The sequence below is a fragment of the Aethalodelphis obliquidens genome, unplaced genomic scaffold (genome assembly GCF_003676395.1).
Source record: "Aethalodelphis obliquidens isolate GAN/ISIS:26980383/991018 unplaced genomic scaffold, ASM367639v1 scaffold5, whole genome shotgun sequence".
NCBI lineage: Eukaryota > Metazoa > Chordata > Mammalia > Artiodactyla > Delphinidae > Aethalodelphis > Aethalodelphis obliquidens.
Window position 1 is genome coordinate 65,230,878 of NW_020837949.1, and position 17,496 is coordinate 65,248,373.

Sequence of the window (17,496 nt, forward strand, 5' to 3'; positions counted from 1 at the left end):
TTCTTGGTTAGTCTACCTAAAGTTTTGCCAATTTATCTTTTTAAAAACACCAACCCTAAGTTTTGTTGATCTTTCTATTAATTTTCTATTCTCTATTTCACTTACTTCAGCTCTAATCTTTATCATTTCCTTTGTCTGATAACTTTGGGCTTGGTTTATCCTTCTTTTTCCAGTTCTTTGAAATGTAATGTAATCTTTTTTCTTAATGTAGGCATTTATAGCTATAAATGACCTCTTAGAACTGCTTTTGCTGCATCTCATAAGTTTTGTTTTGTTGTGTTTCCATTTTCATTTGTTTCAAGATTTTTTCTGATTTCCCTGTTGATTTCTTCTTCGATCCATTGGTTGTTCAGGACTGTGTTGTTTAATTTCCACGTATTTGTGAATTTTCCCATTTTTCTTCTGTTACTGCTTTCTAGTTTCTTACCATTGTGGTCAGAAAAGATACTTGATACGAATTCAATCTTCTTGACTTTGTCGAGACTTGTTTCGTGGCTTAGCATATGATCTACCCTGGGTAACGTTCCATGTGGGTCTGAGAAGAATGTGTATTCTGCTGCTGTTGAAATGTGTTGTATATATGTCTGTTAGAGTCATCGGGTCTATAGTGTTGTTTAAATGCTGTTTCCTCATTGATTTTCTGTCTGGAAGACCTATCCATTAAAGTGCCCCTAGCACATTATTTTTTTCCCATGAGAAATTATCATCTCCTCTTTTTGGATGGGTTTGAACATATCATAAACTTAATGTCTCCATGCTCTGCATAGTGTTACTTCTACCTGCGATTCTGTTCCCCTACCCCTTGTCTAATATTGAGTTCTTTGAATATTCAGTTTAAAATTATGATTTTTCTGTTAAGCTATTCTGTCAGATAAAGTTTGTGCAAGCATAGGACTTGATAATAACTTCTATTTTACTACTCATAAGTCCTGCTGGATATCATAGCAATTATGTGCTTGTGTTCCTAGCACCTCCACTGAACTAATTCCTTCTGCCAGAAAGCATGCCTTCTGTTTACCCAGACTTTCAAATTTGGGAAACTCTAATAAATATGTATTGAAACAAATAAAGTGAGAAATTCTAGAAGCAGCAGCAATATATAAAAATAAGGAGTGGCAAAGGTCAGGAAGGACATTAGTTGCAGTATGTGGATGCTTAACTTAAGTATATGGTAGAAAATCAGATTATGGAGGAGAAAAAGAATGCCTCAGGCATCAGATTTGATCTGGGTCCTGGTATTCATAAAGGAGAAACAAGGTAAATTACTCAGTTTTGTAATTTGAAAGGAGAAAGCTTACTTTTCCTTTCTAATAATAAAATTTCTTTAAGATTAATATTTCTTCAAAATGTCTAATCATTAATTAACCAGGATACTTGTTGAAAATGCAGATCACTCACTAGCCCTTCTGATGATTCTGATTTGGCAGGTCTGTAATAGGGACCAGGAATTTGTATTTTACAAGCACTACGGGGTGATTCTCATTTTTAGCCAAGTTTGGAAAACCATAACTAAAGGCAGAGCTCCTAGTGTCTCCATAATTTTTTCATGGTGCCTCAAGCCAAAAGAAATACCCCAAAGTTCTGTTTATTAAGTAGATAGATCCAGACAACTTAATAGTTGTAGTTGTTAACAGAGTCCAACAGATGGCACTGTGTTCCCCTCAAAAAGTTAAAATATCCCATGCCCTATGATTTCCCTGAGGTACCCCAGAGCACCTCAGCACACAGTTTATGAGCTGTAGCCTAAAGGGAGCATTTTCCTGGCATAGCATCTAAATAAAATATTTGAATGGGCCTTCTATAGAAAGACTGTGAGACAAAGTAGACAATGTATTCCATGAATTTCATCACTTTTTCTATCATTTGCTGCCTTTTCATATGGTTGTTACTGCTCATAAAGCAAGTATCATTCTCCCATAAAGAGCCTGAGAGCAAATATTTTAGGTTTTTCAAGGCCCCAGATGGTCTCTATTGCAGTCTTATCTTGTCTTTTCTGTTGCAGCCCTTTAAACATGTAAAAACCATTCTTATCTCTTGAATTTGACCCACAGGCTGTAGTTAACCAAGCAGGTTCTAGTTATAAGCCTAGTATAAAACATTAAAGTACAATTTGGTATGGGTGATTCTGCAAGGCTGTAAGCTCTCAATATTTTCCTATCTCATCCTTTTTTGTTCGGGGAAGTGTGTGCAGTAATGCATCCCTGCAACTAATATGGGAATATGCAACTAATATGGCCTGCTTGATTTCAAAGCTACTATAAAAAGAAAGCTGTCATTGAATCTTGCTCTTATTTCTTTTTTTAATGAAAATTCGCAAGTTTTTCTCCAGCTTAATAAAGAATATCTTTAAATTTCCAAGGAGACTAGCCCTTTATCACTCGCTTGCTAATTATTGTAAATGGCTAACGAGATTCCACAATTATAACTAATAAGGCAAGCCTTAGCTTATACTAGATAAATAACTTGATAGAATATGCCGTTTGAGAATTCTAGCTTTACTTCCAAAATTAGTGTTGCTATTTTGAAAACATGCATTGTGCTTATTAGTCTTTAGGTTTTACGTCAGTTATTTTTTAAAGTCTAGTGTGACAAGTACTGTTCCTATGCTAGTCTTAATGGAGATAAATATAGCAATAATGGTCTTGAGAAAAATCAGGAAATTTCTTGAGGAAATTTCAGTCCATATCTAAAAAGTGAAAATTTTTTGAAAAGTGCACCATAAAAATTCTTCCAATATCTTTGTCTCCACCCAAAAGATGTTTGTTCATTAACTATTTCCCAGAACTTTAAGTCAGTACTCCTCCTTATTTGTTGTCATAAGTACTCTTAAATTATCAATGATCCTATTTTGTAATTACATTTATTCTTGTGGGAATTTGGTTACTTCCATTTTCTCTCATGAGACTCCAATATTCCACGAGCGCCAGTCTATCCCCGGCACATAGAATCGTGCCTACTGCCTATTAAGTGTTCAGTAAATATTTGCACATCTATGGATCAAGCACACAGTTGCAATAAGAGTCAGAATTATCCAATGGAGAGCATTATGCATTTAGTAACTAGCAGATTTAAGTTCCAGGACCACCACTAATTTTCCTTGGATTATTAGAAACGAACAGTGGATTTCCTCATCTGTAAAACCCGGCATATTTCTACCTGTCGCCACCTCACGGAGATGTTGGTAGCATCACGTGGCAGAGAGCATTTATTTGCTCGGCAAAAGGAGTGTGTGTTACAGACACCAAGCTGGCCCAGGACTGTCTGGGCAGCTACTGAGGCACGTCCAAGTCACCCCGTTATATAAGGGGCCCGCCTGTCTGGTGTCCTCTGAAATCCCTGACCCGACGTCATCGGCCACCGCCCTGAGGACGCCATACAGTGCCCTGAGGATAGGCAGTGCAGGGTGGGACCCGGGTGTCGTCCGCCCGAAGCTCGCGGCCGGCTGCAGAAAGCGTCTGAGACAGCAGCGGCTCTCGGGGATGAGACCGGAAGCCCCTCCTGACTGGCCCGCAGCCAGTCAGCGCTAGGCCTGTTCGAACGTGACCTTGTTTTGGCGTTGCTAGGAGACCCGGCTCCCGCACGCCCCCGACTGGCCGGCTAGCGCGGAAGGGGGCGGGGCCTTGGCAGGCGCCGGTAGCGGTCGGCCGAGCACCGTTAGGGCAGCCCCGAGCCCGGCGCTCGGCCAGAGCCTCGGAAGAGGTGTCTCGTCCCCTGCCACCGCCCAGGCCTCGCTGGCGCCCTCCCGCTGGTATCAACGCGTTCCCGAGCGGCAGTGAGCCACGTTTGGGTCCGGACCAGGGAAGGACGTTAGTCAGGTGAGCCGCAGCGGGGCGGGCAGCTGGTGTGGCCACGCCCTGCCCGGGGAGACGAGCCGGCCGGGTGCGGAGCGGCGAGGTGAGGGGATCGTGCTGCGAGGACAGCGGGTCTGCCCCGGCGGCTGCCGCACGTCGGATCATTCACTCCTGTGGGCCGGCGCAGCCGCAGGGAGCACCCTCCGGCCAGCGGACAAAGGGTTAAGGCGCCGGCGGTGACCGCGGGCCCCGGATGTGAGAACCTCTGCATGGCATCCGTGGGCCGCGCTGCAGGTGCGCCCGGGCGGGAGGAGCGAGCCGGCTGGCGGGGACCAGACCGACCGGCCGAGGCTCCCCTTCCCCTGCAGGGGTCGCTCGGCTCCCTCCGCAGGCGCCCTCTTTTCTAACTTGAGGGCAACAGGTGGTGCCTGTGGACCGAGGGAGAGCCCGGCTCCGCCGTGCTGGGAGCGGCAGTTACACTCACCAATTAGGGCGCGGGGGCGCGTGTGGCATGGACGCGCTGACGCAGGTGACCAATGGGATTTGGGCTCAGGGGTGGGCCGTGTGGAGTGGGCGTGGTCGTAGTCTGGACCCACAGTTTCTAGTGAGGCAACCGCCGGAGCTGCGTGGAGAGCTAAGCTGAGCGGCGGTGGGGTGCTTCTCTGCCCCCGCGTACAAAAGCCTGCCAATGCTTTCTCATTTGGATCCAGGCTCCAGTTCGGGAGGTGAGAGCATTGTATTTTGGGGTGGGGCGGTTGGCGCGCGGAGGCTAATAGTGACCTTGGGTATGCTGTTAAGCGTGTACAATTAGATCCTGAAGATCAGATTATGTGTTACAAATTTTCTGCCAAAAAAGGCACTTCTGTGGTTACTGCGACTTGGACGAGTTGCTGGTGACTAGGTTGTCTCCGGTATGAGGTCTTAAAGGTCTGGGGACCCAGGGGTGTAGAGAAAAATACATATTACTACAATTTCAGTGAATGTTAAAGAATTTCAACGGCAATGATTATTCTGTCGTTTACCTTGGATCGCGTATGTTTCTTATATCACTTGGTTTGTTTACTGAAGCAAGTTTTATTTATCAAGTTCCTCGTGTTGCTTAGTTTAGCAGGAAGAGAGAAAAGCAGTTGTAGCACATTATTTCACAAGAATAACTTACTCATTTTCCCCTTCAGTCTGGTAGCTGGATCCCCTAGGAAGAGAAGTTCTCACGCAGTAAGAAGAAAGCCTTTCAATTTGGAACACTTCCTTGCAGCTGGAAATGGGGAATGGACTGTCAGACCAGACTTCTATCCTGTCCAGCCTGCCTTCATTTCAGTCCTTCCACATTGTCATTCTGGGTTTGGACTCTGCTGGAAAGACAACTGTGTTATACAGGCTGCAGTTCAATGAATTTGTAAATACCGTACCTACCAAAGGATTTAACACGGAAAAAATTAAGGTAACCTTGGGAAATTCTAAAACAGTCACTTTTCACTTCTGGGATGTAGGTGGTCAGGAGAAATTAAGGCCACTGTGGAAGTCATATACCAGATGCACAGATGGCATTGTGTTTGTTGTGGACTCTGTTGATGTTGAAAGGATGGAAGAAGCCAAAACTGAACTTCATAAAATAACTAGGATATCAGAAAATCAAGGAGTCCCTGTGCTAATAGTTGCTAACAAACAAGACCTGAGGAACTCATTGTCTCTCTCAGAAATTGAGAAATTGTTAGCAATGGGTGAACTGAGCTCATCAACTCCTTGGCATTTGCAGCCCACCTGTGCAATCATAGGCGATGGACTGAAGGAAGGACTTGAGAAACTACATGATATGATAATTAAAAGAAGAAAAATGTTGAGGCAGCAGAAAAAGAAAAGATGAATGGTGATAACCTTTTAGATCTGTGTGGAGTAGGTTTTCTGTGGTCTGATTTTGACAAATGGAAGAGTGTCTACATCCTGGTTTGCCTGCCTGCCCTCCTGGATGCTGTTAAAGCTTTGTTTCGTTGAACAATCAGATGTCCAACTCTGTTGCCTTGTGGAAGATGAGTAAATGCAGTGCTTCTTAAAATGGCCTCTTCTGCCTACCCCACAAATCTTTTGGTACTACCATTTTGGGAAGCCAAGCAAAGATAGAAAATTGACCAGAAAACAGCTGTGGAAATTTGACCTGAAGTTAGTGAAATAAAACTTTGAAGAGTGTCTGCCTAGTGTTTTGTGCTTACATCTTTTGGGGGGAAGCCTTTGCAAAGAAATTGCATGCAAGGCTTTGTATGTTATGCTAATGAATGGAAACGTTAAGGTAGATTAATATATACAGTCATACTGGTCACGTTGGTCCAACCAGTAAGGGACAAGGAGGCAGTGCTTGGCTTTTTAAGTTTGGCTGAATGAATTTTGACATTTTCTGGAATCAAATACTGTAATGCTGTATCTTAATTCTAGACGATGTTTAAGTTGGTCTAACTTAAAATTTAAAAAGAGGTATTTGGGGCATATTCAAGTGCATGGATTAGTTTTTCTGACAAAGCATGTTTTGGTGTATAGTCTTTTACTTTCTAGAAATAGCTATGCATCTTTTTACACGGTCAGGTTTAAAACACCTTTTTGGGGATTTAGGGCTGTTTTAGAAATAGTTTGTTGTCAGAGTCACTTTCAGTTAAAGAACCTAAAATAATTTACTTAACTCTTTTACATAGTAAATTTGGGCATGTAGACTAATCGTAAATGCATATGCTTTGACAAATGTATGGATTTATGAAGAAAGCAATTGATGAATTCAGTCAAGAGGGTGTAACTACAATACATGGTCTCTAAAGTATTCCAGTTGTAAAATATTTGTTTTATTATATTTGCTGGCTGAACACAGATGTGGTTTTTCATATATTTTTGTAGTGTTTTGAGAGAAGCAGAAGCTTTATAACCAACACCTAATGCACTGTGCAGTGAAAATGTAAGAGAGGTCCTTATGTGCTCTGAGCTTTAATTTTTTGTTTACAAACTGAACAGTGTTATGCAGGCAGTCTAGTCCTGATTATAAGGTAGGAAGAAATGATACAGTACTACAGATAAGAATTACGGTTATAGAAAATGAAGGGGAAAGTAGCAAAGCTATGTTTTGTGAAAATTCACTGGTACTGTTTACTTTGGAATCCAAAAAAACCCTCTAAATTAAAAGGAGGAAAAACCTTTACCTAATTCTTATCTACAGGTAAAGACTTGCTTCCTGTGATCATATATAGCAAATCAACATGATTTCTATGTGTTAAAGCCAACACCTGTTTGTTTTGAAGATAACCAAAAGAAATGCACTTTGCTACCAGGGTTTGGTTTTGAGTTTTTTTGGTTTTTTTAAATGGAGTTTTTGGAAACTTGGTTCATGTTCACACAAAATGAAGTAGCTTCCTGTGGAGCCTTCACATGTTAAATGTACCTGCACTAGTGACAGTCATTTAGAATGTTTATATTCATGGAAATGTGGATAATAACTACCAATAAACTACTTGAGGCACTAGGAGAACAGTGTTTGGCTTTGAGTTTTAATGTATGTACTTCCACTTCTGATGAAGCTACTAATTAGTAGTTGAAAAACAACTTTTGAAAGCTGGGTTACACAGTCCTATAGTCGTGTGACATAGGCACCAAGGGTTGTTTTCTGGGAGAACCTTTATTTTTTTAACCCTTCACTGTATGAAATCATATACAAACATGAGTAGATCCATGATGGATTAATAAAGCTTGCTGAAAGAAAAGTCTGTGAATCAATTTAGATTTTCAGCCTTCCTGTACTTTTTATGTACTCTTGTGTAAAATAGTAATGTTTTAACTATCTCTTGAGAATTTATGTGTTACCCTTATTTTGTAGCCTAAGAATTTGATAAGCAAATCCACATTAAGTGTTTCATATTTAGTGAACAACAAAAAGAAAAGAGAAAATGGCATGGACACTATACTAGCTTTTATTTATAAAACACATTTTCAACTAGAAAACTCATCATAAAATTTTCCAGTTTGCTAAGTTCAGGTTCTCCACCACCTATTCTAGCTGTTAATACCATAGGATAGGATATAAGGAGTCTTGAAATAAACCCTAAAGAGTTTAGACAATGCTTTTACATCTAGTTTTTTTTATTATTATTAAGGTACACCTTTTCTAAAGTGTATTTCTAAAATTTTTTTTTATATTTGAAGTTATTTGGTTTAATGCCAAATATCAATCAAGAACAGCAACTCTAAATCCAAATTAGTATCAACAAAGTAAAAATTTTTTTTAGTTAAAAAAAAATGCTTTGATACTTAAAAGAGCCTTAAATTTTACATGCCACAGTTGTTCTAAAATAGATTATAAACATTTAGAAAAAAATAGTTGTACACTTTAAGTAGCCAAAAAAGATAGGTTCACTAAGAATCATGGAAAAATAAATAAATCATTAGAAGCCAAAAAGTGGAGTTATTAGTATAAATATATGTATGTAGACAGAGAATGACTAATTTGTAGAAGGATGATGCTTTCTGAACAGAAGGAAGGGGCAGACTTAGAATGCTTTTGTTTGTACAAGGCATTTGACACTTAAAGAATGTTTCATTAATTATTCATGTTGACCTGGAAAGAGATCTTTGGTACAGTGTTGCAAGGTTCTATTTAATACAGTTTCCTCAGTGATGTAAACAAAATGGTTTCTTCAGCTATAACAGTGACACAAAAGAATGTTTCTTTAAACTTTTGATGATGTAACACTCCATAGTTAGCTAATAGAACTTGGAATGTTGAGTATACCATCATTTGAGGTTGGAATTTTACATTTAAGGTTTAAATTTAGCAGAACAGTCTGTGATAGTGGTGATGCTTGTGCAACATTGTGAATATACTAAATGCCACTGAATTATACATCTAAAAACAGCTAAGAATAGTAAATTTTATGTGTATTTTACCACAATAAAAAAATTTAGGATATTAAATATACTTCAAATAATCAGCTGAGTGAGAGCAATGTGATTCAGAGACCAGATTTAATTACACGTTATATGGAAAACTGGGATGCTTAAATTAAAGCTTAATATGAACCAGTATAGCATGGGAAATGAATCACAAAGTTAATATTAAAATATATGACAATCAGAATAGTCTCAACAAACCATAGCTGAAGTGTATGTCAAACTCTGTGTATGTAAGTTAGAAATACAAGAATACCTATCTTGGAGGCTAGTTTAGGTGGATGTTAAGTGTTTTGTCTAAAAACAGCATGAGATTTGAGGTCAGATCAGGGTTCAAATCCTGGCTCTCCCACTCTTACACAGGTGACCTTTTGTCAAGTTCCTTGGAACTTCTCACCGTATGAATACCTTCCTGGTAAAATGAAGACTCTTGCATAGAATTTTGAGAGGACTGAATGAAATAATGTAAGTGTAAACATCACCACCAAGCATTTGATAAGAACTCAATGAATGGTAGCTATTATTGTTAACCAGTACGAATCAGTATGTGTTGAGAGGCAGTATGGTATAGTTGATAAATTTTTAATTCCAATACTATAAAATTCAGACCTTTTTAAAAAGTTCTTTTTTAGAAGTACAACATCTGCTTTATAGTAGGCATCCAGTACAACCTTGTTTAAGAACTTGAATCAATGCCAGCTGAAACAGTCTTCTAAGTGTCACATCTTATAAATTTATTTTTTATATGTACATGTACATATACACACAAGAAGGGAGCTTTGCTTGTGAGCTGTGTAAATATCTTTAAAAGTGCAGCATTCTAAAACATGGGTGATTGAAGGGAGATGCTGAAGTTGATTCATTTCAATGATGCTCTAGTTTTAAATAAAACTTTATTATGACAAATTTCAAGCTTATACAAAAGTAGAATACTGTAATGAACACCCAGGTATCTCTCATGTACTTTCAGTAATGATGAACTTTCGTCCCATTTTCTCTATATTCTCATCTTTTTCTGTCCCCTTTCCTCTCCCCCTACCCCTGTATTATTTTGAAGTGAGTCCTAGAAATTATATTTTATTTATAAATGTTTTGGCATGTGTCTCTAAAAGATAAGCACCCTTTAAAAAAAACACTCTCAATATCATCACATATAAAATAAAACTAATAATACTTCTTCAAGATAATCAGATATCTATTCAGAGTTTACATTTCCCCGATTAAAGTTTTTACAAGTTTTTGCAGTCAAGATCAAATCAATAACAGTCCATATGTTGTGATTGGTTGATATGTCTCTATAGGTCCTCTCCGCCCCCTCGCACCACACCCCCTTCTCCTTCCCTCCCTCTCCTCCCTATTCTCCCTGTCCCCCCCTCCCCTCTCCCCTCTCTCTCCCCTCTCTCTCACTGCAATTTATTCTTGTACAGTTTCCCACACTCTGGATCTTGCTGAATGCATCTCCCTTTCGGTGCTTAACATGTTCTTTGTATGTGCTCTCACTTTTCTCGGTTTCCTCAAGACTACTTTAGATGGTGTTTTAGGTGGTGTTTTGTACTTTCATCCATAGGTACTATGGTCTGGTTGTCTCTTTGTGCTGGTAGCAATCATTGATGGTCATTGTCTTAATGACATCTAATAAAACTCTGTGATGATGGATATATTCTGTATCTACACTGTCCAATGTGGTAGCCACTAGCCTCATGTGGTTATAGAGTGTGTGAAGTGTGGCTGGTGTGACTGAGGAACATAATTTTAAATCTTATTTAATTAAATTTAAATAACTGCATTGGACAGGACTGGCTGATAAGAAACTTTCTGGACTTCCCTGGCAGTCCAGTGTTTAAGACTCCCTGCTTCCACTTCAGGGGGCTCGGAATCAATGATTTGGTTATCCTGAGGTTCAGTTCTTAAAAGAAAGGCAAGATCAATGCTTGTTTCTTTTGATTTACTAATTTTCAAGATAAGTTGATTCCTTAGCAACTTCTAAGGGTGACCAGTGAGGTTTGTTTTATTTTGAATACCATTATAACCTTACACATTTAAACATATTTGATATATTTCAATCCTTTGCAGTTATTATCCCTATTCATGCTTAAACTGTCCTATCTTTGAAGAACTAAGTTCTTTTGACATAACCCTAGTAATCTTTAATAGTTTCTTTACTTTCTGGTTTTACAAGAAATTCCTGCCTTACCAGACTTGTTGTTTTTCTAGGATCCCAGGTTTCTTTTAGTGGGAAATGGTATGAAGAGTCCTCTGTGTAAACCACTGAACTTTTCATTGTTTCTAGGCCTCTTCAGTGAATGGAATAGGACTTTTTTAAAAAGATGCATCAGTAGTTGACGCTGATAGTTCCAATTCAAAGCTTAAAATTCATAATGGTAGGGTCTTTATTTAACCTCAGTGATACTACTTAGAACCTCTTTTCACCTATGCCAAAAATCCTGGTTATCCGTGACACACACTTATTCCTTTGCTTTATTGCACTTTAATCTCACTACATTCTCAAAATAATACTACTACCAAGAATTTGATTACTGTAAGTGGTTTAACAATAGTTGTAGTTTCTTTTGTCCTTAGGTTATACCTCACTAGGGATAATTATAATATATCTCACTACAGTAAAATTCTTGTTCTTTGTGTTTTTCTTTCATGTGTGGTTATGCCACCACCTGGTACATGTTTAGGTACATTTGTTTCACAAAATATTTTGCTTTTAGAAATGTTGACTCTGGTTTACTTAGTATATACAGTTCTTCCAGTATGGTTAAAATATTCAGGAATTCCCTGGTGGTCCAGTGGTCAGGACTCTGCTGTTTCACTACCCAGGGCCTGGGTTCAGTCTCTGGTGGGGAACTAAGATCCCACAAGTTGCATGGCATGGCCAAAAAAAAAAAAAAAAAATCAACTTGGGATTAAAAATAATTTACATACCATACATTAGAATCCTCTCTTTTATAAACTAAGCTACATGAATATTTTTCCTCAATCAAGAAAAATACTTTTCTAGGCAATTTTTTGTTTTTCTTTCTTTTTTTTTTTTTTGGTAGTACGTGGGCCTCTCACTTTTGTGGCCTCTCCCGTTGCAGAGCACAGGCTCTGGACACGCAGGCTCAGCGACCATGGATCACGGGCCTAGCCGCTCCGCGTCATGTGGGATCTTCCCGGACCTGGGCACGAACCCGTGTCCCCTGCATCGGCAGGTGGACTCTCAACCACTGCGACACCAGGGAAGCCCTGTTTTTCATTTTTATTTTGAGACCCATACTTTGCAGAATTGTTTGGTGAAAATTTAAGTTCATGGAGTTTGCATTTGAAAACATCTGATACAGAACAGTCTGTGATTGAAAAGGGACTTTTGCCTTCCTATTGCAGCTCTATGTAATGTCAACAAGAATATGAAGTCATTATTTTTCTTTCTTTTTAATGCAGAAACTGAGTAACTGAATAGCAAGTGATTAGAAACCATGGGCTTCCAGTGGACCAATGAATTTTTCAATATTAACATGAGAAGTGCTTATTTCCCTTAATCCATCATCTATCTGTAGATACCTTGAAATGGGTCAATGACAAAATGGAATTCCCTAGAACAACATTTTTCCAAAGTGGCTAGACTTCAGAATGGCTTAAGGAGCATTTTAATATCCCTGGACTCGATCTCAGACATTGTGACTCAATTCTCTAGGGGATGGAGCCAATAATTTATATTCTATAAATTAGATCTAGAATAATTTATATTCTAGAATAATTTATATTCTAACTCTTTCTAGGTTTTTAACATGCCTAGATCAGCCAGATTTACAAACCATTGCTTTGTTGGACATGACAGAGGGATGCCATGTCACCACTTAGAGTGGTGAAAGTAAAGGGATCATAAATAGAACTGGCCTAGCAGAAATTTACCTGGCTACTTTTGATCTCTGTTCTTCTATGTGATGGGATTTTTTTCATTGGCTTGACATTGATGTCAAAATAACTAAACTGAGAAACGTGTAATCCAGGGATGTTTCAGATCAGATGGCTTAGGGGAAATCTGAGAGAGCTCAGGGGAAAGGAATAGGTACTTTTCCTTCTCTTGAACTTGCATACACTTTACGCTAAGAGGCATAAAATGTCCGAGAAATTCTCAGGGAGTTCTGCCCATCTCACAAAAGATAGAGACCAGTTAGAGATTTAGAGAAGTCCTAACTAGTGCCTACAATGTTGTTTTTCTGTAATCCTCTTGGGAACTTTGAGTGTCACAGGTTTTAGTGATCGTGATCATACCCGATTATTTTGGGACTAACAGGTATGATAAAGAAAAATCAAAGGCATATGACCGGAGCAACTCCTGAAGAAAATGGGCAGTGCTGAATGGACTATACTAAATCCCTGACACATTTGATTATTCAAATAAATAAGTAAAACACTTTGTCTTTCAATTTGCTAGACAAAAATTGTCCTTCTTGCTCGGTCCTTCTGTCAGCAACTTCCCATGCTAAAAGCTGGGTGCTTGTTTAAAATTTTACAGGGTGAGTTTAAATCATGATCGTGACATGTATTAGCTGTGGGTCTGAATGCAAGTTACTTCATTTCTGGAAGCTGCACAGCCTTCTCACTTTAAAATGGCGATAATCTCCTGCACCAGAAAGTAAGCTCCACCAGGGCAGGGGATTTATCCATTGCTATATCCTTAGCCCTTGAAACACTCCAGGGCACATGCACATACTAAACACTTACATACGTACATAATTTACAAATGAATGAAGCTTAATTTTAACGGGGGAGTCAATTTAATAAGCAAAATAAATATAAAATGGGAAAAGTGCTATGAAGGAAACAAAGGGCTGAGGAATGGAAAACCATATGGCTGACTTTCTTTTGATAAAGTAGTTGAAGAAGAGTTTTTCAGATCTATCTAAAGAGCTATGGGAAGACTAGAGGGAAAAGGATTTCAGGCAGAGGGAACAAAGGACCTGACATCAAAAATCACTTAATGGAGTTGAGAACTGAGTGTAAACTAGTATGGTGAGAACTAGTGAGAAAAAGGAGAATGGCAGGATGTGAAGCTGAAAGATCAGGAGAAGATATTTATCCAGTCTGACAGTTGTGTCTTTAATGACAGTACTTATTTTTGCTTTTTTTTTTTTTTGCTTTTTTTCACTCTTTATACACTTGATGACAACTTACTGCTGTTTGTGTTTAAATCTACCATAATATTTTTACATTTGTTTGACCATTTTTGTTTCTTTTTTAATGTCCTTTTTCCCCTTCTTTTCAATTTAGCAAGCATTTATTAATTTCCCGCTCTATTGACTTTGGTACAAATTCTTCTACTGTTCTACTATAATTACAACATACATCCTTGATTTACTGAAGCCTAATATAAATTAGTACTTTTGCCAGTTCCACTTTTTGGACAATACAAAACAAAACACTTAACTGCATTTATCTCACTTGTGATATATGGGTTATTATTGTTGCATATTTTATTTCCACAGGTTAAAGATCCTCCACGTTCTTACTTATTGTGTATTCGTTTTGCTCTCTATTTTTTCTTGAATCTCTTGGGGTATAGTCTGGGATCATTTTCCTTCTGCCTGACAAACTTCCTTTAATATTTTCTTGAGTATGATGTGCTGGCAAAAAATCCATCCATCTTTGGTTTCTGAAGATACTTATTTTGCTTTTATTGTTAAAGGACATTTTCATTATGTAATAGAATTTTAGGTTGGGAGGTTTTGGTGTTTTTTTTTCGTACTTTAAAGTATGTCATTCTGTTGTCTTCTTGCTTTGTTGTTGTTGGGAGGTCAGCTCTTAGCATAATTTTTGCTTTTTATGAAGGTAGTATGTCTTATACTCTGTTTGCTTGCAAGGTTTTTCTTTGTTTTTAATTTTTGCAGTTTGATTATGTGTCTAGGGGTGGTTTCTTTGTATCTCTTTTGCTTGGGATTTGTAGAGCTTCTTGAATTTATGGCTTGAAGCGCCTGTCAGATAACACCAACATTTGGTTATCTGGAAGTCTGTCTTCTGTTTTTTAATCAAATTTTGCCCTTTTGTATTTCTGGTTTTCTTCTGACTGACTACCATACACATAAATACAATTTCAGTATGTCTGGAGCTCTATGGGATGTCATCATTCTCCAGAGAAAATTTACTTTTTATTTTTCTGGCAGTTAACAAAGGTTAGGCTAGATTATCTCTCTGGGTTTCCTTTTCCTTTTGGGTCTTCCCTCAAATCCTCAATGTCTTTGTAGCTCTCCGATCCTTTCAAATAGATTTAAAAACAAAACTTGTCTCGTTTTTCTACTTTCTCTTAGCTGGAAGGTTGGTCTGAAAAGGAGTAAAAAAAAAAAAATTAATTTTAATTCTAAAGGCAATAGGAAAGTTTTACAGTTTTAAGAATTGACATAAATCTGATTCACATTTTAAGATGATCTTAAATAAATTCTTTCTCTTATCATCTCTTCTCTTAAAATGTCTTCAAAGTTGGCTTTCATCTCCATTTCCACTGTTAACCTTCCTGATCTAAATTCTATCTAGTTACTAGCTTCAATTATTGCTCTTATCTCACTTTCTTAGTCCCTGAAGTCCCTCTAACATATCAGTGTTAGGCTCTTTTCCCCAAGATCCTGATTATTTTAGGACTAGATTTGGAACTTAAATTTAGCTGTGCATTCCTTTAAGTAGATAGTTTTATTAGTCACATTTTATAGAAGAGCAAGTTAGCTTGAAGTGGTTAAGGAACTTGCTCAAGGTCACACGGTTTGGTGGGGCTCTGTGTTGAATCTAGGCCTCTTGAATTTCAGAAAGTAGATCCATCATTTTATGTTACAGAGATATATTCTATTCAGGCTATATTTACTACAAATATAGCAGCATTTATATATCCTGTTGCTGCTACATACAAAACAAAGTGTAAATAATAAAAAGTTAAAACTTATTATTATTGTTCATGTTCACTGATGTCAAAGTTGCTTGAGCTGAACTTTTTTTTCAGAGATGTTCATAGATGTTTTTTTCAGAGATGTTTACCACTGGCCTGTACAATTGTTTAGTTTAGAATATGAATCCTTTTTATTTATACGTGAACAGGTTAAACATTTCACATACACACACATACAACACACACATACATATACACACAAGTATGAGAAGTTTAAAAAAAGGTATAAGATAAATTTTAGTGCTTTATAATTCCTTATTTTCTAATCAATTTTTTTTTAAGAATCAGAGTAAGTTGTTTTCTGGACTACAGATTCTACCTTTAATTTGATGTTTCCTAGCTAATGTGGTATTCTCATTTTGGGGGTGTTTTTAGATACACTGAATGCTTAAATCACTTATTTCACCATATCCTGGGATACATGTATGCCTACAAGCCTGGGCATGGATTGGAGGGTGTGGGAAACAGAGCTTTTGTCATTTAAAAAAGTAATAAGATTGATATTGATGTTCTACTCATTAATCCATGCCCTAGTACCTGACATTTATAATTATTAGGTTAAAGTTTCAATTTCATCTCAAATATATTTTAATTCTTGATATCATTTTAACCTAGGTAACACATTTTGAGCAACAGCTGGATTCCCATATATCCTAAAGTGACTATTTTGAATTCCCTAAGTTTAAAATGTTGTAATTTCTGACTTGATAGAGTATTATTATTATAATTACTACTACTACTAGTTCACCAATAAAATTTTCTCTGAAGTGCCTCATTTATAATAGGATTTGCATAGAAGATCTCTGCAATTCCTGACTTTCTGTCAATTGGTGTAATTTTCAGAGATTCTTCAGCAGTTTGAATGGGCTCTTTCCAAGATGATACTGTTTATATCTGTGCCAATTCTATATATGGCAACCTGTGGTCTATATAATAATAAACAAGTGTTTATTTGAAACTCAGTGTTGGAAGAGGGAAGGGGAGGTTTTGACATAAATAAACGTGAGAGAGTTAAAGAGATGTTTTGAGATTCAGCACTGAAATTTTGTCTCCTGGCTGCGGAGTGGAATGTTCAGGGAGCTCTGATTCAAAGGGAGGAGCAGCAGCCTGCCCAGGTTTCTCCAGGTTCTGCTTTTATTGGGTTCCTCTGACCCCATTTGAAACCAAAAGTCAGGTGGACAGAGGGTTTCTGCTGTATCCTGGAAGTTACCAATATTTCTAAGCAACAAGTGTCACCACTTTAATTACACAGCCTTGCTGAAATGTTGATGGCCTGGGGTTGCCCAGGTGTAGTGTCATACTCAATTGGCCATGACCACAAACAGGATGTCATCATCATTCCTTTCAAACTACAGAGCAGTAATTTGGTAATGTGTGAACACCTGGGTTTACACCTCCTTCAACCTGAAATAAAAGGGAGAGGAGTAGCCTGAGTTTGGTCTTTGTGAGATCTGACCCATGGCTCTCCATCCCCTGATAAACATTATATTTGGATATGTGCCTATGTATATGTAAGTTTTTAGTTTTTAGAACAGCTCCTTCAGGGAAGCATTACTTTTGCTATATTATATACAATAATGTAGGTGTTAGATGAATGTTAAGAACTCATAATGACACAGTAGTAATTCACAGTTGAGGCATTTGGTGAGTCACCACTCACTGTGTGTTCAGTGTTTAAACTTGGTTGTGCAAATGTGTCAGATTATTTCTTATATGAGCTTGACTCTTGGGATATTCAATCACTGGAGTCAAAGAATTGCACTTTTACAACATTTTTTTTTCACTTTTATTGATAATTTTGAAACAATTTCAAGCTGAGAGAAAAGTTGCAAGAACAGTACAAAAAACTTCTGTATACCCTTT

General features: G+C 37.9%; 1 protein-coding gene across 3 annotated transcripts; it reads left to right on the forward strand.

The window, feature by feature from the left end:
- Positions 1–3,687: 3,687 nt before the first annotated feature.
- On the forward strand, positions 3,688–7,293 carry ARL4A (ARF like GTPase 4A). 3 transcript variants are annotated; one of them, XM_027102550.1, is made up of 2 exons: positions 3,688–3,815; positions 4,967–7,293. In XM_027102550.1, the coding sequence occupies exon 2, from the start codon at positions 5,053–5,055 to the stop codon at positions 5,653–5,655; it is 603 nt and encodes a 200-aa protein (XP_026958351.1). In that variant the 5' UTR covers positions 3,688–3,815; positions 4,967–5,052; the 3' UTR covers positions 5,656–7,293. The 3 variants fall into 3 exon arrangements, with proteins under 3 accessions (XP_026958351.1, XP_026958352.1, XP_026958350.1); XM_027102551.1 differs by lacking the exon at positions 3,688–3,815 and adding an exon at positions 3,932–4,320; XM_027102549.1 differs by lacking the exon at positions 3,688–3,815 and adding an exon at positions 4,383–4,516.
- Positions 7,294–17,496: the final 10,203 nt, after the last annotated feature.